General features: G+C 37.6%; 1 protein-coding gene across 8 annotated transcripts in view; it reads left to right on the plus strand.

Moving 5' to 3' along the window:
- The window catches only part of USP53 (ubiquitin specific peptidase 53), a 41,988-nt gene that overhangs the window by 5,703 nt on the left and 15,012 nt on the right, over nt 1-21,273 (plus strand). For 3 of the 8 annotated variants that reach the window (XM_065685603.1, XM_065685610.1, XM_065685620.1), the window contains exons 2-12: nt 3,725-4,387; nt 6,980-7,072; nt 10,677-10,811; nt 12,819-12,932; nt 13,014-13,096; nt 13,406-13,511; nt 14,278-14,424; nt 14,936-15,085; nt 15,604-15,775; nt 16,834-16,983; nt 21,054-21,197. In XM_065685603.1, the coding sequence (XP_065541675.1) occupies nt 4,244-4,387; nt 6,980-7,072; nt 10,677-10,811; nt 12,819-12,932; nt 13,014-13,096; nt 13,406-13,511; nt 14,278-14,424; nt 14,936-15,085; nt 15,604-15,775; nt 16,834-16,983; nt 21,054-21,197 (1,438 nt within the window). In that variant the 5' untranslated portion in view covers nt 3,725-4,243. Of the gene's footprint in view, nt 1-3,724; nt 4,388-6,979; nt 7,073-10,676; nt 10,901-12,818; nt 12,933-13,013; nt 13,097-13,405; nt 13,512-14,277; nt 14,425-14,935; nt 15,086-15,603; nt 15,776-16,833; nt 16,984-21,053; nt 21,198-21,273 lie in introns of those variants that run through there. The other 5 variants (XM_065685571.1, XM_065685579.1, XM_065685585.1 and 2 more) reach the window with 3 other exon arrangements.

The following is a 21,273-nucleotide window of genomic DNA, read 5'->3' on the forward strand; positions in this document are numbered from 1 at the left end:
GTTGTGGGTACTTAGCAGAGGCTGTATGAATAATATATCACAGTGCTCTGGAAAATCAATATCTGGCCCAGATATGAAAACTGTGCAATGAATGTATCCTGCAATTTATTAGGATAAGATTGTGTGCACTTGCCTTGTGTAATAGCTGGAATTATTTGAATCCACAACTTTGTGGATGTGAAATTAAACAGCATCGTAATGAAATGTGACAGTAACATAGAGAGAACCCAGAACCATTTTTTAAATTATTTTATTTTTATTTTTTTGCAGTGAATGATTAACTCTGAAACCCAGCCCAGCAGGTAAATGCTTAGAATCATAGAATAGTTAGGGTTGGAAAGGACCTTAAGATCATCTAGTTCCAACCCCTCTGCCGTTGGCAGGGACACCTTGCACTGAACCATCTCACCCAAGGCTCTGCCCAATGTGGCCTTTAACACTGCCAGGGATGGAGCATTCACAGCTTCCTTGGGCAACCCATTCCAGTGCTTCACCACCCTCACAGTAAAGAACTTCTTCATTATATCTAACCTGAACTTCCCCTGTTTGACTTTGAACTCATTACCCCTTGTCCTACCACTACAGTCCCTAATGAAAAGTCCCTCCCCAGCATCCTTATAGGCCCCCTTCGGATAGTGGAAGACTGCTCTGATGTCTCCAAGCAGCTTCTCTTCTCCAGGCTGAACAGCCCCAACCTTCTCAGCCTTTCTTTGTATGGGAAGTGCTCCAGTCTCCTCCTCATCCTCATGGCCCTCCTCTGGACTTGCTCCAGCAGCTCCATGTCCTTCTTATGTTGAGGACACCACAACTGTACACAATACTTCCAAGCATCCCTGAAATGCCAGACAAAATTACTTTCTAGGAGTTCTTAGTGATTGAGTACTCTTTGTCTTAAATTGTTCTGGAAGAACTCCCTTATTTTGGCTGCTGTATGCTGAACAATCTGTACACGAAATGCAGACAGCAGGCAACAGGTTTACTGAATTGCCACTGTTGGGGTACCAGTGCATAAGCAGTTTTGGAGATGAGAGATGTAGTGTATTCAGTTGGGAAACTCTTGACAGCAAGCCTAGTGTTTCTGCCTCACTATTTTGATCCTGTTGCTCTTGCCTTTTCAAAGGTAAGAGCACTATGAGGGACACCTCAAGCATGCATTGGCATGCAAATACACTTCACACCTTTATGGGAAGCACAGGCCCTCTGTACTGTTCCAGTCCAGTCTCTTTCCTCTTTTTCCTCTTCATTGTACCCAGTTTGACATTGCTGATTACCAAATATAGTTCATCTTAACATCAGTTTTGTCTTCTGGGACAGGAGCAGGAGGATGGAGAAAACAGCACATAATTCTCCGTATGGGAAACTGTATAAAATGGAATCGGGAACCCTGTATTACCAATAAAGTGCATGCTCAAGCAGCTTTTCTAATATGTCAAGGGGAAGGTTCTTTCTCTGACAAAAATGTATTGGGTCAATTTTTCAATATGAATAGAGAAATACTAAATCAGAAATCAGTAGAAAGTATTTGGTGGTTGAAAGAGTTTAATGTAAGATTCTTCTGGGTTGTTTGGGGTTTTTGGCTGTTTGTTTGTTTTTTGAGGGTTTGGGGGGTTTGTATTTGGTTTTTTTTTTTTTTTTGGTTATATTTCTGATGTTATCCTTAGCAGTTAAAAGTTATGATTCCCTGTGATAGCAGGAAACCTTTTGGGCCAAATGATGCTTCATATTACAAAGTGCTTTTGATGTGTGGTATTAGCTTCTTGAATACTTTTTTTTTTTTTTTAATATGTATTCATATATATGTGTCTGATTACAAACAGCTATACACCTTACATTTTTTACTTGACTCCTCTTTACTATAGTGATTCATTGTTTTCTATAAATGTACTGTACTGAAACTTTCAAATGAAAATATTTTTCAAGTGAAAATATTTTCTTGCCTTTAATTGCTCTGTACAGATACCATGTTAACACTTCTGCATACCTGACTTCAGACTTCTTTTCCTGTGCTAATCTTTGTTTTACTCTTACTTTCACCTCTGTCCCGATTTTCTTAGAGTTTGGCCCTTTGTAGAAAAATGGATGTTACACTGTGGAGCACTTTGACTTTTATGTGGGGAGAAAAAATTGAAATTGATACTCCTTTTAATTAAGGTTCGGATAAGATCTTAAACTAATATGCGTTTCCAGTTGGTACTTTTTTTTTTTTTTTTTTTACTTTCTGGGTTTATTGAAGTAAGCATAAAGAAAACAAAATTACCACATGATTTTCTGTCAAGATCAGTTTCCAGTTAGATTGCAGACTTCCTCAGTGCTGTCACAAATCACGCTTAATATTTATATTTCCAGTATTGTTAAATCAAATTACTTATGGGTGAGGTACAGTAGCATCAGTAAACAAACAAAAACATCTGATCATGCGTGGGGCAGAAAGGACTTTTGGTTAGGTTCCAGTTAGTGATTTATATATATTTTGTTTTTTAAAGCAGGCAAGTACCAATGTTTCTTTTAAATAAAAGGGCAATAGTTTTAGGGGTGCAAGATTACCTGCAGGTATTTTTGGAAGTCATGTAATTTGTTTCTGTGGTATCCCAACTGTACAATAATCAAGAGTCGTAGAACTGTTTGCTTATGTGTTGTTGGTTGTTCTGAGCTGGGGAAAGTTATCTTTCAATTTATCCACTGTTCCAGTTGGAAACTTTATTTTTGTTTTTTAATGCTGCTCACCAATCTTGAAAGGCTTGCACAGTTGAAAAGATTATAGTGATAAGTCTGCATATTTCACATGCTTGTAAAATTTAAGTGAATATTTTGGTTGTAATGTGAGGCCATAATTTCAATATCCCCCCCCTTTTTTTGTTCCTCTTCACAAATATGCAGCCTTTGTTGCTTTCCTTTAACTTTATTCTGCTCTGTGCAGTTACTTCAGATTTTTGTGTAGTGATTAAATGGTTATGCTAAACTGATTGAAGAGTCCATTGTTGTGAGGTGATGACTGCATGGGCTTTACATGTGCCTGTGGTGTTTTGGATGATGAGTCATTTAGCCTTAAACATGCACCTTCAGCAATAAGAAACAACTTACTGATGGAATTTGAAATTTTTAGAATCAGTTATAGGGGCATCTACTAGACTGCTCTTGTTTTATTTGATATGTTTTTCATGATGCTTTAAGAATACAACCAGGCTAATAAAATATTTATGTGGTATTTACTAGGCAATAGAAATTTTTGAAAGCTGAGTATTAGCTGACGATCTGTACATTTTAGTAATCTTCAGGCATAGAAATATGTATTGGTTTGTGTAATTTGCTAGGATATTGAAATCAAAACCGTCTTAGGCTTTCAAGTGTTGGATAAAAATATTTCTTGGCAATCTTTTTATTAGACTTGGAGATTCAGAGACAGAAAATTCATGTGATAAGTGTTCTTTTTATAAGCAGTTGCATAGCATTAGCACAACCATTAAAGTAGTTTTATCATGGTTTTTAGGGGTGTCTAGTAAGTTAGAAGACAATTATGACATAAAATACTTTTTTTGCCTTTATAACAACTTTTAGGTGGCAGTTGTTTCTTTTCTTCTTCCCTGGTTATAGTTGCACCTACCTTTAGGTTAGGAGGTTGTTTTGCACATGATCCCTTTCCTGACCTTGGAGGATTTAACCTTTTGGAAACTGTATTTTTATATTTTCTGTTTTTTTTTTTTTCTTTTTTTTTTTCTTATTTCAGATTCACTGGAAAGAGAATGAAATAAACATGGAGTCTTCTAAACTGGAATGTATTTCATGGGTCACAGTTAAAAGTAAAAAGAAGATGGAACAAAATAAGAGAACAGGAATATAACAACTGTTAAGAACTTTCCGTTTTTGAAATATAATACAGCTGGTGATTTATAGGAATACTTAATTGATACCCCTGGAAGGAGAAGTCAGTTACTGTACTATTTGCGTAATAAGAACTTATAGTAACTTTTTCACGTTTTAAACTTAACTGGACACCTTTTGGTTTTATTTAAGTCTGAGAGTTAAAAATTTTATATATCTGTATTTTGACTGAGACACTGATCATGGTAGATGGCCGACAGCTGCTCCTGGAAATGGACTTAAACCTGTGACTGGTTACTGTTGCACAGAGTTGAATGCAACGCCATGATTTTAGAGGAATTCTCATAGGACCTTCTTTGCCTTGCACCCATCGTACCCTTAATTATTTAAGTGTAAATATTGCAATTATAAAGACTAAAAAATAATGGCATGGGTGAAATTCTTAAGAAAACCTGGGGGTAACCTTGGAAGAGTTTATCAGCCTGGAAGTATACTGTCCCTGGCCCCTACAAAAGGCTTATTAAATGAACCAGGACAAAACAGCTGCTTTCTTAATAGTGCTGTTCAGGTAAGAAAACAGCTTGATTTATTAACAGTTTTGCTTTTATAGCAGCTTAAATGGTCACAGTAACGAAAGTGTTCTTTTGGCAATGCTGTTCTTATAATTCATATTGCAGTATGTGTATTCTACAGGAAATTTCGATAGTGTTAAGTTCAGTTCTTGGTTAAACTTCTTAATGATTCCAAGTGAGACAGAATAGCATGTCTATATGGAATGAACTTTCCTAAGGCAAGGGGAGGAAGGAAATGTGGCAATTGTAGAAAATTGTAGAAAAGACTACTCTATGGAAGTAATCATATTTAATATTTAATTTCAAGAAATTGAGTATTAAATATTTAATTTTGCAAAAAAATACAGTGTTGTTTTGCTTGCATGCATTAAGAATATCAGAAAAACTTCCATTTTGCATTTGGAAACTCATTAACTTTAAAACTTGCTGCTGAATTTTTAAACTAATGTTTCTGTCAAACATAAGTTTGTTGCCTGTCAAAATCAAAGATATTTTTAATGTGGGGCAATCAGTACTACTATTTGTATTGAAAAGGATGCTGTTTTTATTAAAATACTCTTTTCTCAACATTAGCACAAGCCTGTTGTTCTGGGACATGTCAGAAGATGCACGTATAGCTGAAAGCTTTGATTCTGATAGGAAAGACTGTAGCAATAGGACAATGGGGAATGGGTTTAAAGTGAAACAGGGGAAGTTCAGGTTAGATATAAAAGGTTCTTTACTGTGGGGGTGGTGAGACACTGGAACAGGTTGCCCAAAGAAGTGATAAATGGCCCATCCCTGGCAGTGTTCAAGGCCAGGCTGGATAGAGCCTTGGGCGACATGGTCTAGTGTGTGGTCTCCCTGCCTGTTGCAAGGGGTTTGAAACTACATGATCTTAAAGTCCTTTCCAACCCTAAGCATTCTATGATTCTATGAATTAGAGTAGGAGATAAACTTGATACCAAAGAAATGTGATTTAGATTTCTTTTACTGTTTATATGCATATGTATTACTCACCAGGTTCTTGCATGTGTTTGTTTACATACTGTTCTGAGCTGAAATTGAAAAAATGGTGGCTCTTCAGATCTCTTGGGAATAGTGGCAGTATCTGGTGAAAAATTGATATTTTGCAAGCCTACTTATGACAGGGAATATAGGGATCTACTTAATTCTCTGACAGAGCAATGCTAGTCTTGACACAGTCTGCAAATGGGTATACCAGGAATAACTAACTTTATATCGTAGTCTTTTTTTAAATTTGGAAATTAACAGCAGCAAATTTCTAGGCTCTGTAAATAAACAGCAGAACAAAGTAATTTTTGGAGTGTAACTAACTTTGGACCTAATCATTATCAAATTGTACAGAATTATTTACCAAACTGACAAGGGCTATAAATAGCTGCATTGGCTTCCTGCAAAAAAACCCCACAACGCTCTAGTTCTTAAAAACAGTGTGGATTTAAACGTAGGAAATTGGAAAGATCTCTACGTGGTGTGTATAGCGTCTGCATACACTTAAAATACGTCTAATAGATCTAGTAGAGTTTGCTGTTTCACATTCAGTGGGAACAGCCTGACCTATTTTCTCTTGCAGTTTTGCTCTTTTCACTTAGAGTACCCTAAAATTAAATTCTAAGTAATTTTTAGTTACAGTTTCAGAGAATCCTACTACTTCACATCCTATTGGTGTTTGTCAAGCAGTGGCTGATTGGTGACTGCTGTTTTGCAAGGAGGAATGTGTACCTTTTAACTTATGTTCAACCTTTAGAACTGAGTTTCAGATATTAATTTTCAAATGCATCCTAATCAGTTTTAGGTTTTATATTTATAGATAGGATTGGGGTTTTTCACCTGGATATGCATTTGTTACTGTGCCTCTTGGAATTTACTTGAAGGGGAGGTGGAGGTTTGTTTGGTTTTCTTTTTAATTCGCGACTTTCTGAACTACTGCACAGGTTATGTACTCAAGACATCAGCTACTGAAAGCAGTGTGTGTAGCCAAGCTGACATTACCCTTGTACAGAGTAGTTACACAAATAAAAAGTAGAAACACACCTTATTAAGCCCCAGGGTTAGTTTGATATGTGGAAAAACAAATGCATTACAGCAATCATTTTAGTAACAGACCATAAGAATGTAGTATAGATTTAACCCAAAATAATGTTTGCATTTTACCCAGCAGTTCAGTTTCCATATTTTTATTTATTTATTTGAAAGAAAGCACAAAATGGGGGAGAGGGAATGAGAAAGAGAGCCATTGCTACCTTCCTCTTTTGTAAAGCCATAAGAAGACTTAGAATCTCTGTACACAGTTTAGCTTGCTACTTGTTTCCTTAAGAGTCCTTCACCTCTTTTTCCACACATGGTCTGCCGTTGTTTCACAAAGTTTAAACAGATCTGAATTCTGAGTTGTAAATGCAATTGCATTTCCACTATTCACCAAGCTAATGGAAAAGGATCATAATTCTTGTAGCAGTGTGGTGCTCTAGTTGTACATTATGTGAAATTAAAAACAAAAAACTAACAAAAAGTAAATTACTGTATGTTATTGTTTTAAACATAGAACTTTCAGAACTCATTACTTCTGTGAAACTTTATTTTTATAGGTGTTGTGGCAGCTTGACATATTTCGACGGAGTTTAAGAGGTTTAACTGGACATGTGTGTCAGGGAGATGCGTGCATATTTTGTGCTTTAAAGGTAAAGAATAATTTTTGGAAGACTCCTCTTTCAAAATGAGGGAAAAATAAGTAATTGTCACAAGTTTATATTCCTGTCATATATATGTCTGGTTGACTAAGTTATTCTTGTGTGAATAAACAATTTAGAGTTAAGGATGCTTGAAACAAATACTGTGTTTAAAGAAGAAATTTTACAGTACAAAAATTTGTCTCCTTTTACATAAAACTTTTTTCTTAAAGACAGACTTAGTTGAAAATTTCTAGCTAGCCTCTTGGAGATATTTTTACATACATATGCTTTTGTTCTTTCCTGTAGTGTTTGAAAACAGTTCTTTTACAATAACTGTATTACTGTCTGTTAAGTGCTCAAGATTCTTTTTATTCTGTAGTTGATGATGACGGTGGAGAATATAATTGTTCAGTTTAGAAGTAATGAAGAAAGGTAGTAGTAGTGGAAAACTAATGAAAGCTGTTAATGTTTTTGGTTTTAATGTAGAAAATAAGTCAGATCTGCATATATTTACTAGCACATAAAACTTATGCTTCAAACCATTTTGTTAACTCATCTAAAGTCTGTCAAATTCTGTTACGTTCTTACTGCTTTTACAGCACTGGTATTTGGCTGTCTGCAGTTACTAGGGAAATAGCTGCAAGCACATCTCTTTCATTTGGGTATAAATACCAATGAAAAAACATGGGTATGTTTTTAGTAGTATGTGCTTTCTACTTTTACTGCAATTTGAAAATAAAGACACTTCTGGGATTCCTATACAGGGCTGTAGAATGTTCTTTAAATACGGTAGTAGATACAGTAATACACAGAACTGGGAATTGTTCATTTGTAGGGAGCATAAAAGGAAAACATTATTTGAAAATGTAGCTAACTGAGGAAGTGTTTTTTGATGATGCTAAATTGTAGGTGAGAATAAACCAAGTATTTTAGAGTTTATTCTCAGGGAGTTTCACAGACTGAAATGTGTTACTTGTACATAAAGTCCAGATCATAACTCAGGCATTCCTGTGTTTTCAGAAAAAATTCTGTGTCTGTCTTGGGATTATATCTTCAGTTTCCTAGAGTTTTATGTGTCCAGAGATTCATGTCTGTATCTGATATCATAATACGGAGTAAATTTTATGATCTTTTTTGATTTGACCCATATTACATGTGAAGTTCATACACAGTCTTCGAAGTTGCACTGTAACCACCCTTAAGAAATGAAAAGGGATTGATGCATGGCAGTTGCTGGAATGTGTGTGTTACACTACATAGTCTTAATGGCTAATCATATAGCTGAAATCATAGTAAAAATAATGTATCCACTTCAGTGTGCTCAAACATGAAGAAGAAAGTGTGGTGTGTTGCAGTCAAACCTGTTAGTAAGGAATTGCTCTATTCTAAGGGTGCACTTGTGAAGACCAGGTGCTGCTTTTATTTCAAGCTGAACATACCACTTGCTGTACCTTAATGTCCGCTCTCTTCCTGTATTTTTGGGGGTTCCAGTAAAAAGAAGGTTAAGGTTTGCATCGCTTGAGGTCACTTTCCAAAGCAGTATACTAGCTTCAGCTGCTTCATAAGGCAGCTGTAATTGAGGACTTGAAATTTTCTTTGTTCTTTCAAGTATCTGTTCTTGAGGGATTGCTTACTGCCAGTATGCATTTCTGTGTGTGATTTGTCTATAAACAGCTTACTGTACCTGAATATTTTGCATTGTCTGGACAATCTTCCTATTTTGATCCATTCCCAAGAATGCTGTTAAACAGTGGTATTGCTGCCTGTTCTGAAATTGGTTAAAACGAAATTAGTTATTTTTATAATAGTGTACAATCGTAAAATAGTTAGGGTTGGAAAGGACCTAAAGATCATCTAGTTCCAACCCACCTGCCATGGGCAGGGACATCTCACACTAAACCATGTCACCCAAGGCTCTGGCCAACCTGGCCTTGAACACTTTATAACTTTATGGCCAGTAGCCTAGGTACTGAACTCAAAACATTGTAGTTAACACATTTGGAAGTATCTGTCCTCAGTCATTATGTCAGCTGTTAACTTTTCTTTCTTGGCTTTTTAGAGATATGGGATGAGTGATTCTGTTTGTTCTATGTTCAGAACCTGAGGTGTTTTGATTTTCATGCAGTGTATATACTGGATGAAGATGCATTTTGGTAACTTAGGTTGTTTTCTGGTTTTAGTATGGGGTTTTGGCTTGGTTTTTTTTTTTTTTTTTTTGTGGTCTTGGGCTATTTTAACCATTCTTTTTCCCCGGAAAAGAAGGCTACTTTATGTAGATCAGCCTTTCCTGTAAACTGCATAGCCAATAAATTCTGGATAACACTGGGACTTGGGCAATGCAGGCCACTAAAATGAGCATACGTATCTGCATAACTGCTTATCTGTACTTTTTTAAAATCTGGACATGTAAGGCTCTGTTGCATACAAAAAAATGACCTACCAGCCAAAAAGAGAATTGATAAATGTTTTAAAAGCAGAGTTAACGTGTATTATCGGATCTGTTAAAAACTTAATTTTGAATGTTTACATGAGATACCAACTGTAATTTTTATGGGTAGTACATGCTTTTTGTTATGGAGGGAAGTTTAAATATTTGACAGACACTTACTCTGGAACGAATCATGGTTAAAACACTACTTTGTGTTAGTACTGAAACTTGGCTTTTCTCTTGTGTCTTTGCCTTCTGTCCAACAGATTTTTTTTAACTAAGTCCTATGTGAAAAATGCAGATCTCTATTTATATTTCACATGGCTTCTCTCTATTTGCTTTGTGTTTATTCTCTTCATTTTTTTCTAAACTTTGACTTAAAATTCTTGATAGTGGAATAGACCCTTTAATATCTGCAAATGTTTTCTCATTTGTGTAAGATCTTTTAAATTCCATTTTTTTCAAAATCAACCTTCCTTACTTGCTAAATGATAAGGCCACTTGCTGCATATCTCTGTCAAAAAGAGTAGTAGCAGCCAACTACCTCTTCTGGGAAATTAATTAAAAATCAAGTGCAATTTATCCTTATGTTCTGGATCTGCAGATACTTTTTCTGTTTGTATTGTGTGCACTGGTTCAGCAGAGAGCTGAGCAAGGATTAAAAGCATTCTATCTAATTTATGAGGTTTTTTTTCATATCCATAATTTAAATAAAGATACAATCCTGTCTGTAGTTGTTACTTTATTTTATAAACGGTGGGCATTAAACTAATGTGAGTGGCATTACATTATGCCCCAAGAAATACATATCATCTGTAAAGATGACATATGTATGCATGAGCCACTTTTCCAGAAATAGCATTAAAAAAGCCTTACATTTATGGACTAGGGCTTGTGTTGCTTCTGGGGCTCAGTTACTTGCACTTCTGTATGCTGTTATTTATGTTGTTTTCCGATTGGATCTAAGCTAAGTTTGGTATCATAACTTACTATAATGGAATATGGAACAGAACAAGGAACCTATGTAACCTTAAGATAAAGTGGTAATTTCTAAAACTGCATAGATTAATAAACATTTGCAATATTTGCTGCTTAGGCATGCTGCGTAAGAACTGGTGTATTTGTGTAGAACTATAATGTCTAGTCAAATGGCTACTAAAGCTAAGTAATTGTGTTTCCTTCTAGACAATATTTTCACAATTTCAACACAGTCGAGAAAAAGCACTGCCATCAGATAATATGCGACATGCCCTAGCAGAAAGTTTTAAGGATGAACAGCGTTTCCAGCTTGGATTCATGGATGATGCAGCAGAATGCTTCGTTAAGTATTCTTTGTAATAGCTGAGTAGAATTACATTAGTTCTGTGAATGCCAAGCTGGCTGCTTGTTTTGTCTCTCCAGGCTCACAGGTGGGATATAAATGATGTAATACTACAAACCTCCTTTATGCCAGTTTAGAGGCGCAGGCACATGGAGTAAAGTGTCTGGTAATGTGGGATAGAGTAATCTTGCATTTGCTCCATACTCCCTAACTCTCTTGGGCAGAGGGATATGTGAAATATGGTTACTACAGGAGGTCAGTGAGGATGATGAGCTCTCAGTCATTGCTAAAAGTTCTTGAATGGAGAGAAGGGTTTTCTTTGAAGGGAGAAGAGGTGTCTATGGATTTGAATATATAGACTGTTCCTCCAAGCATTCTTTCATCAGTTATTGAAATACATCCCATTGAAACTAGCCATCTTGTTTCTGAAGTCTTCTGCAGAAGATATTTCCATTTTCATATCCAAGAATAAAAAAAATACTTGAAGATCTTGACTGTTGCATGAAGTGTCTCCCTGAAAAACATGAGCCATTACTGTTGCAATAAAAGATGACTGAAAATCATGTAGAACACTGGTAAAGAGGCCTTTCTAAGAAGTCCTTTGTTAGACTATGAAAATTGTTCAGCATTAAAAAAAAATGGGATCATTTAAAAAAAATAAAATGGGATCTGGCCAGGCACTGTTGATGGGCTGTAGCCAGTGGTATGAGGTTAAACAAGGTGAAGTGCTGAGTCCTTCATTTGAACCACAACAACCCCATACACTGCTACAGGCTTGGGGAAGAGTGGCTGGAAGGCTGCATCACAGAAAAGGACCTGGGGGTGCTGATAGACAAAGCTGAGCATGAGCCAGCTTGTGCCCAGGCAGCCAAGCAGCATCCTGGCCTGTATCAGAAACAGTGTGGCCAGTAGGGCCAGGAAGTGATCATCCCCCTGTACTTGGCACTGGTGAGGCTGCATCTCAAATCCTGTATGCAGTTCTGGGCCCCTCACTACAAGACAGACATTGAGGTGCTGGCAGGTCCTGAGAAGGGCCATGGAGCTTGTGAAAGGGTCTGGAGCATAAGTCTTACTGGGAACAGCTGATGGAACTGTTCTAGTCTGAAGAAGGCTCCAGGGGAGACCTGAACACTCACTACAACTACCTGAAGGGAGGTTTTGTAGTGAGTTTGGGGTCAGTATCTTCTGCCAAGTAACAAGGGATAGGACAAGAGGTAACGGCCTCAAGCTGCGCCAGGAGAAGTTTAGATTGTATATTAGGAAAAATTTCTTCACAGAGAAAGGTGGTCAGGCATTGGAGCAGGCTGCCCAGGAAAGCGGTGGAATCCCCATCCATGGAAGTGTTTCAAAAACCATGTATATGAGGCCCTCAGTGATATGGTTTAGTGGTGGTCTTGACAGTCCTGGAGTAATGGTTGGACTTGATGATCTTAAAGGTCTTTTCCAACCTAGTTGGTTCCATGATTCTATGAAAAGATGTATCACTATTAACCTTCAGGCACAAAGTTGAGGGACAGAAAATATAGTTGCTGCTTTGAATACTTTCAGCTTTGGACATTCATGTGAGTATCCACAGATGGATACCTACCTGCTAGGTGGGTTTTCACATACATACAAAAAAACATAAAAACATGAAGAACTGAGACAGAGGCCTAATCCAAAAAAAACATTTCAGCTATTGCATGCAACGACATTAATATCATATCTTACTGTAAGAACGGCTCTTTATTTTTTTCTTGATGATACGCTTCCTCCAGAGAAGAATGCATTTTGGAAGAACAGATGCATAACTGTTGTCTTATGCTGTTTCGTTAATGAATGGAAACCTTGAGATGAAGAAAATTCTCATCATCGAACTGTGAATAGGAAGGGAATTAAATACACATTAAACTTACAGGTGGACTATTTGGAGCCAAGGGGAGTAGTTGGAGTATTAAACTGTAATGTTGCTCCTATATTCTGACTTCACCAGTTGAGTTTATAGTTACATTATTTTTTCTATTTAGGAAAACATCCTTGAGAGGATCCATTTTCACTTAGTGCCAAACAGCGAAACAGATATGTGCACTTCAAAATCCTGTATTTCTCATCAGAAGTTTGCTATGACACTGTATGAACAGGTCAGACCTTTATTTGATTTCTTTAACAGATAATTGGTTTCCACTGTCCTGAGTAAATAAAAAGTATTTTTATTTTTGTAGTGTGTATGTCGTAGTTGTGGAGCATCATCAGACCCATTGCCTTTTACGGAATTTGTGCATTATATTTCTACCACAGCCCTGTGGTAAGAGCTTTTATTCTTGTATATTGTTTTTTATATACACCCTTTCAAGAATAAGCAAAGCATGCCAGAGGAATGCTGTAATTGTTAAAAATGGATGTGTGTTCCTTTGTTAAAACGTTTATTTGAGATATGGTCCAAAAGTAACATCTGAATTTCAAAACCAAGATTTAGAGAGAACTTTACAAAAAGTATGTATCACTACTGTTTTACCTCTTTATCTTTCCTTTTTAGTCAAAAGATATAGTTGAGGTTTGACTGAAATCTCTTAAGAAGGGATATCAACGGTTATATCCATTTGTTTTTTAACAGTAATGAAGTAGAAAGAATGATGGAGAGGCATGAACGTCTCAAGGCAGAAATGTTTGCGGAACTGCTGCAGGCAGCGCATACTAGCGATGACTACAGAAATTGTCCCGTAAGTAAACAAAGATGCTGCATTACTTCAAGATACAACGGACAGCTTTCTAAGATAATAAATTGGATTGAAAAGTAGGATTACCTGTGCCACTTCAACACAGCCCAACTTAGGGGTAAAAAAATTAAATTTCTATTTTATTTAAATTTCTATTTTATTGTTCCAGTTACAGATAAACATGGTATGTAGGTGCAAGTGGCCTGTTTAGACAGTTGAGTTATTAGGTTTGTGTTTTATTCCTCATTTCATGTTCAACCTGGTTAGTTGGAACCAGGTATATTTTCAGAGTGAAACTGCTTCAGTTCATATACACTGACAGCCCAACAGCCTTAATTTCTAACGGGAATAAGTGTGTGTTTCTGTTGACAAAAATAGTCTCTTTTAGCTTATTCTATGTAATGTATCTCTTTCTCTGAATAAATACTGTTAATTTAGGAACCATAGAAAAGTACACAAGAACACAGAGTTAAGCTTGAATGATTAAATGGATGAGGAACAAAAGAGAAAATGTGATGGTGATTTTGGAGGTTTCTGTTTTAAGGTGGTGATTGGATGTGGAAGTTTAGCTGTAGTCATCAGAGTATGTTTTTTTTTATCATGAATTTTATCCTTAAATTTTTAGAAACAAACACAATAATTTGAGAATTAAAAGAAGCTGCAGAGTTGTATTATTGCACTATTTCTTGTCTAGTAACTCAACTTTGGACTTCCATTGTTTTAAACATATTTGTTTTCCTTCCCATCACATTTTTTTCCCTTTTTGTAGAGTAACTGTGGTCAAAAAATAAAAATTCGTCGTGTTCTTATGAATTGTCCTGAGATTGTGACAATCGGTTTAGTCTGGGATTCAGAACACTCTGACCTGACAGAAGAGGTTATACGGAATCTCGCAACACAACTTTATCTTCCTGGGGTATCTGATCTGAGACTTACTATTTGCTCATTCTAGAGTTTTATTTTACATGTGTATTATGTATATGTAAATATAGTAAAAATAAATATATACATATCTATTTTTTTTTGAAAAGCACAATTTAACTTCAAAGTTTATATCTACTTTCACCATTTTATAATGTGCTGTTTAATTTAGTATCTGAGAGGAAAAAGTCCAGTCAGAAGTACAGGTTTTGTGCCTAGGTACAGCATTGAATGTAGATGAATTCCTAGTTAAAAATTTAGGAATATTATGTCCAGTTTGACATTTGTGGAATTATTTCAGAGCATTATTGTTTCACCCTTTGAACTATGCAAAAATAAACATTAAAATAGATCTAGTAAGTACAAAAATCATTATTTTACTGATGAAAATTTCTATAATGCAACAGTGTTTTTGATACCAATTGTCACGCTGAAATGCCAGTAGTAGGTTTGAAAACTGAGGCTAAATGTTTTACCCATTTTGAAATATATAACCATCTTTATAGCTGTTTTATAGAGTTACAGATGAAAATGCCAAAAATAGTGAACTTTTTCTAGTGGGAATGATTTGCTACGCAAGCAGACATTACTGTGCCTTTGCCTTTCACACCAAGAGTTGCAAATGGGTGCTGTTTGATGATGCAAATGTAAAAGAGGTAAATATTTGTTTTACTGCTGCCCAATTTCATGATCTTTACCTTTCTGTAATGCGTTCTTCTGACATCAAACTTGAAACAAGAGAAACAAATATCTTTAATAAAATTAGCTTTTAGTTTTGTAAATGAGTTTCACAGGTTTTAGAATTGATTTCACTATTTTCCAGTTCTGCCTTCCAAATACCAAATATTTCAGAATATTAATGAATTTATCTACAGTTAATTGTATTTGTGTTTTTAATGAAAAAGAAGCCCTTATTACTGGCAGCAGTATTCACAGTGTTGATGTGGTTGTTAGCCCATGTAATACAGGTTCTGTTTTTTTGCTGCAATTTACATGAACTCTTGTGACAAATGTTGAATTTTAATGTACCTTTGGAATTAGGCATTGGAATTGCTAATAAATTATTCTTTCCATAATTGGGTTCAATGATGATGATAAGGTTTTGGGGGGGTTGTTTAGATTTTTTTGTTTTGTTTTGTTTTGTTTGGATTATTTTAATTTTTTTTGTTTTTAGATCGGAACAAAATGGAAAGATGTGGTCTCCCGGTGCATTCGATGTCACTTTCAGCCACTGTTGCTGTTTTATGCTAACCCAGATGGCACAGCCATATCTCCAGAAGATGCTCCAAAGCAGATTATTCACTGGTCTCAATGTAAAGCAACAGCAGGAAATAGCGAAGACTTGGGTAATTAAGATTTTTGGTTTCAACATTTTTTTTTCCAGTAGCCATATTAACTATACTTCTGAAATGGGGATTAAAAAGGAGAATGTAATGGATTAGCTGCTTTGTTCTTAAATACTTCAATTGCTAATTATCTAAAAGGTCTCAAAAGAAAAGAGATTAGTGTATATATGCAATTCTAGAACTGTTTGGTTTGTGTCTGATAAAGGAATGTAAATTGAGACTCATGGATAATGAGAAATAAAGAGTTTCCTTTGTGGATTGTTCATAGCTACTCTACTAATAATTTCAGAAATTCCAGAAGAAAAATATATATTTGTGTATGCAGATGTTATGTGTCTATTGATACATTTAAAATACCTTCAAAAATGCTATAAAAAGATAAATGCTATACAAAAAAGCTTTGTACACATAGATCTATTTGGAGCATGTGTGTTTGTGTATATGTATATATGCACATACACAGAGCACAAGTCAGAATGTTGGGAAAAAATCAGGAGGAGCTGCAGGAAACTTACCTCCAGGATTCATATAGTGTAGGCCTCTATGTAAGAAGCCAGTTCTGTTGGTTCTTTAGTTCTGTAGTTTGTACTGCTGCCTTGGTGGTTTTTGTGGATTTATTTTGTGGGGTTTTTTTTTTGTTTGTTTGGTTTTGGTTTGGTTTATTTTTTTTTTTTTTGGGGGGGTGGGGTTTGGACTTGGTGGTGGTGGTATTTTGGGGGGGGAAGGGTTTATGTTTAGTTTTTTAGTATTAAACATAACATAAAAGGACAATTGAATTTGACATGTTGATCTTTACGTAATGATTAACAATTGGTCGTAGGCTGCTTCAGGGAAGAAATAATTGAGGACCGTATTTCACTATAGTCTACCACTATAAATATGACAGTATATAAAATACTGCAGAACTTTATTGTATACCATATTGAAATGGGGTGTGGTTTTCTGATGGGGGTTTTCTTTAATCCACAATTAAGAAGTTTTCTTAGTTTTTTTAATTTAGATATTGGTAACTTTGAATTAGAAACTCCTAATTTCTAAAAATAATTGTTATTTGATAGGACTTGAAAAGCATTATGCTCCTAAATCGCACCAAATGAAGGAGAATGTAATCGGAGACCCTGCTAATCAAACGGCTCATAAAAAACTTCAGCCAGATAATTCAGCATTCAGTAGAAGCCATATTCAAGCTAGTGGTGGTAGAGGTCCAGGTATGTATTACCTACTCCTGTCCCTGAAAAAAACCCAAAATGTATTCTGTTATGAAATACTTCAGTTGATAGCATTTCAGATGTATGCTAGCCTCTGGACTAGAACTATTTCTAAAGATAGAATTCTATCATTGACTTGAATGAATCTTGGAATTGCAACTAGTGTTTAAGTTATATCTGCCATGGAATGTTAACTTTTCTTGAGAACTGTAAATGCAAAATTTTTTTTATTACCCCTAATAATTCCTGTTCTGAAGTGGCTCTTGAGGCCATGATATATTTCTCAGTCATCATTATACCTTCAAATCATATTATTTATGAAAAGACATATTAGAAACTTAAACCTGCCTGATCTTTGGAGCACATAGCCTGTGATCACAAAACCACAGTATTTGAAGAATGCTGTTCCCCAGCAATATTGTGATACGCAGCATTATTTGTAGTCCTGTATATTAATGGACTTCACCTTATATTTGGAAAGAACAGTAAAATAGTGGTCTTCTCTGTTGAAAGGTGTTTTCTATTTGTACGTTAGACTTCCAAGCAAATGAAGCTGTAAGAAGTCATGAAGCAGTGACTTCTGCATTGCTTGTCAGAGTGCCTTTGCTCCGAACTATAGGGGGCCTACAGGGATGCTGGGGAGGGACTCTTCGTCAGGGACTGTAGTGACAGGACAAGGGGTAATGGGTTAAAACTGAAACAGGGGAAGTTTAGATTGGATATAAGGAGGAAATTCTTTCCTGTTAGGGTGGTGAGACACTGGAATGGGTTGCCCAGGGAGGTTGTGAGTGCTCCATCCCTGGCAGTGTTCAAGACCAGGCTGGACAAAGCCTTGTGTGGGATGGTTTAGTGTGAGGTGTCCCTGCCCATGGCAGGGGAGTTGGAACTAGATGATCTTGAGGTCCTTTCCAACCCTAACTATTTTATGGTTCTAACTTCCCATACTTTCTAGGCTGAGAGATGCTGCTTTCTCTTGAGATATTTCTCCTCCATCTTTATTGTTGAATACCTAGATTTTTTGGAAACAGAATGCTTTGAAATGGAATTATGGCTCAAAAATGGTCAGTATTTACCATTTCAGAAACAAAAGGATTTTTATTTCTTCTCATAAACTCCACTTTTCATAAGCTCCACTGTTGTAATAAAAGTAAACCTCGTGCCTCCCATATGAAGGCAGGCTGAGAAAGTTGGGGCTGTTCAGCCTGGAGAAGAGAAGGTTGCATGGAGACCTCATAGCAGCCTTCCAGTATCTGAAGGAGGCCTATAAGGATGCTGGGGACAGACACTTCATTAGGGACTGTGTAGTGGCAGGACAAGAGGCCTCTTCAGGAGCCTGCTTAGTAAGGTTCCATGGGATATAGCCCTGGAGGGCAGGGGGGCCCAAGACTCTTAGTTGATATTCAAGGATCACCTGCTACAAGATCAGGAGTGCTGCATCCCAACTAGAAGGAAGTGCGGCAGAAGGGCCAGGAGACCTCCTTGGATGGATAAGGAGCTGCTGAGGAAAATTCAAAGGAAAAAAGAGGCTTATAAAAAATGGAAGCAAGGACAGGCGGCCTGGGTATAGAATACAGGGATGTTGTCTGGGAAGCTAGGGACCAGGTTAGGAAGGCTAAGGCCCAGTTAGAATTAAACTTGGCCAGGGATTTAAGGATAACAGGAAGGGATTCTACAGGTACGTAGCAAACAAAAAACAGACTAGGGACAGCATAGGCCCCCTGAGGAAGCTCTCGGGAGAACTGGCTACACAGGATTTGGAGAAGGCTGAGGTTCTGAATGAGTTCTTTGCCTCAGTCTTCACTGGCAAAGGCTTTGACCGCACCACCCAGATCTTAGAAGAAGACGCAGGGACTGTGAGAATGAAGACCTTGGGCCCACTGTGGGAGAGGATCTGGTTCGAGACCATCTTAAGAACCTGAATGTGCACAAGTCCATGGGACCTGATGAAATCCACCTGCGAGTCCTGAAGGAGCTGGCGAATGAAGTTGCTAAGCCACTGGCCATCATATTTGAAAAATCATGGCAGTCAGGTGAAGTTCCCGACGACTGGAAAAAGGGAAATATAACCCCCATTTTCAAGAAGGGGAAAATGGAAGACCCGGGGAATTACAGACCAGTCAGTCTCACCTCTGTGCCTGGTAAAATCTTGGAGCACATTCTCCTGGAAGGCATGCTAAGGCACATGAATAACAACAAGGTGCTTGGTGACAGCCAGCATGGCTTCACTGAGGGGAAATCCTGCCTGACCAATTTGGTGGCCTTCTATGATGGGGCTACAGAACTGATGGACAAGAGTAAAGCAGTTGATGTCATCTACCTGGACTTGTGCAAAGCGTTTGACACTGTCCCACACGACATCCTTGTCTCTAAATTGGAGAGATATCAACTAAATGGATGGACCACTTGGTGGATAAAGAACTGGCTGGATGGCCGCACACAAAGAGTTGTGGTCAATGGCTCAATGTCCGGCTGGAGACCGGTAACGAGTGGTGTCCCTCAGGGATCGGTGTTGGGGCCGGTCTTCTTTAACGTCTTCATTGCTGACATGGACAGTGGGATTGAGTGCGCCCTCAGCAAGTTTGCCGATGACACCAAGCTGTGTGGTCTGGTTGATACGCTGGAGGGAAGGGATGCCATCCAGAGGGACCTTGACACGCTTGTAAGGTGGGCAGATGCCAACCTTATGAAGTTCAACCAAGGTCCTACACCTGGGTCGGAGCAATCCCAGGCACGGCTACAGACTTGGCAAAGAAGAGATTCAGAGCGGCCCTGCAGTGAAGGACTTGGGGGTGCTGGTCAATGAGAAAATGAACATGGGCCAGCAGTGTGTGCTCACAGCCCAGAAAGCCAACCGTATCCTGGGCTGCATCAAAAGGAGTGTGACCAGCAGGTTGAAAGAGGTGATCCTGCCCCTCTACTCTGCTCTTGTGAGACCTCACCTGGAGTATTGTGTGCAGTTCTGGTGTCCTCAACATAAAAAGGACATGGAAGTGTTGGAACAAGTCCAGAGGAGGGCCACGAGGATGATCAGGGGACTGGAGCACCTCCCATATGAAGACAGGCTGAGAAAGTTGGGGCTGTTCAGCCTGGAGAAGAGAAGGCTGCGTGGGGACCTCATAGCAGCCTTCCAGTACCTGAAGGGGGCCTATAGGGATGCTGGGGAGGGTCTCTTCATCAGGGACTGTATTACAGGACAAGTGGTAACGGGTTAAAACTTAAACAGGGGAAGTTTAGATTGGATATAAGGAGGAAATTCTTTCCTGTTAGGGTGGTGAGGCACTGGAATGGGTTGCCCAGGGGGGTTGTGAGTGCTCCATCCCTGGCAGTGTTCAAGGCCAGGTTGGAGGAAGCCTTGTGTGGGATGGTTTAGTGTGAGGTGTCCCTGCCCATGGCAGGGGGGTTGGAACTAGATGACCTTGAGGTCCTTTCCAACCCTAACTATTCTATGACTCTATGATTCTATATTCAAACTTAAACAGGGGAAGTTCAGGTTAGATATAAAAAGTTCTTTACTGTGAGGGTGGTGAGGCACTTAACAGTTTGCCCAAAGAAGTGATAAATGCCCCATCCCTGGCAGTATTCAAGGCCAGGTTGGACAGAGCCTTGGGCAATGTCTTTTAGTGGGAGGTGTCCCTGCTCATGGGAGGGGGTTGGTACTGGATGATCCTGAGGTCCTTTCCAACCCTAGCCATTCTATGATTCTTGTGTTCAGACAAGATTAAACTGACGTTTATTTTTTTAGTGTAATTTCAGTGTAAGTCATAAAATTTGGTTTAAGTAGCATATGCTTTGAATGGTATATGTTTTGAGCATTCAGTTTTAGGAAGAGGTGTTTAAGACATGCTTGACATTATGCTGCTTTGGTTCCTTTTGTTAGCTCTATTGGGTGGAGTCCTTGGAGATACCTACATGTATATACTATAGATCTTGTTTTCTTAATTTGCGTTATGTAATTAATTAGCCTTTTTAAGTAGGAGTAACATTAAAAACATGGTACATAAATGTATTGACATTTTTTGATGATGAATAACTTTTTAGTAATGGTCTTTGACAAAAAGTATTTTTTATAGCTAAGTTAGCTTATAGCAGCCAAAAGGACAAGCTAAAGGACATATCCAGAGAGTGTGCTCAGAAAGCTGCTGATATGAAAAACTTCTCATCTTTACGGAAAGATGCAGACAAAGGACCAAGGAAAGAGTCTGGGAGGCAAAGAGGTACATTCTAAATATGACCAGATGGGTTAAATATCTATAAGAATCAATACTATCTATGCAGATTTTAAAATAATTT

This window comes from Lathamus discolor, chromosome 1 (genome assembly GCF_037157495.1).
Source record: "Lathamus discolor isolate bLatDis1 chromosome 1, bLatDis1.hap1, whole genome shotgun sequence".
Classification (NCBI taxonomy): Eukaryota; Metazoa; Chordata; class Aves; order Psittaciformes; family Psittacidae; genus Lathamus; species Lathamus discolor.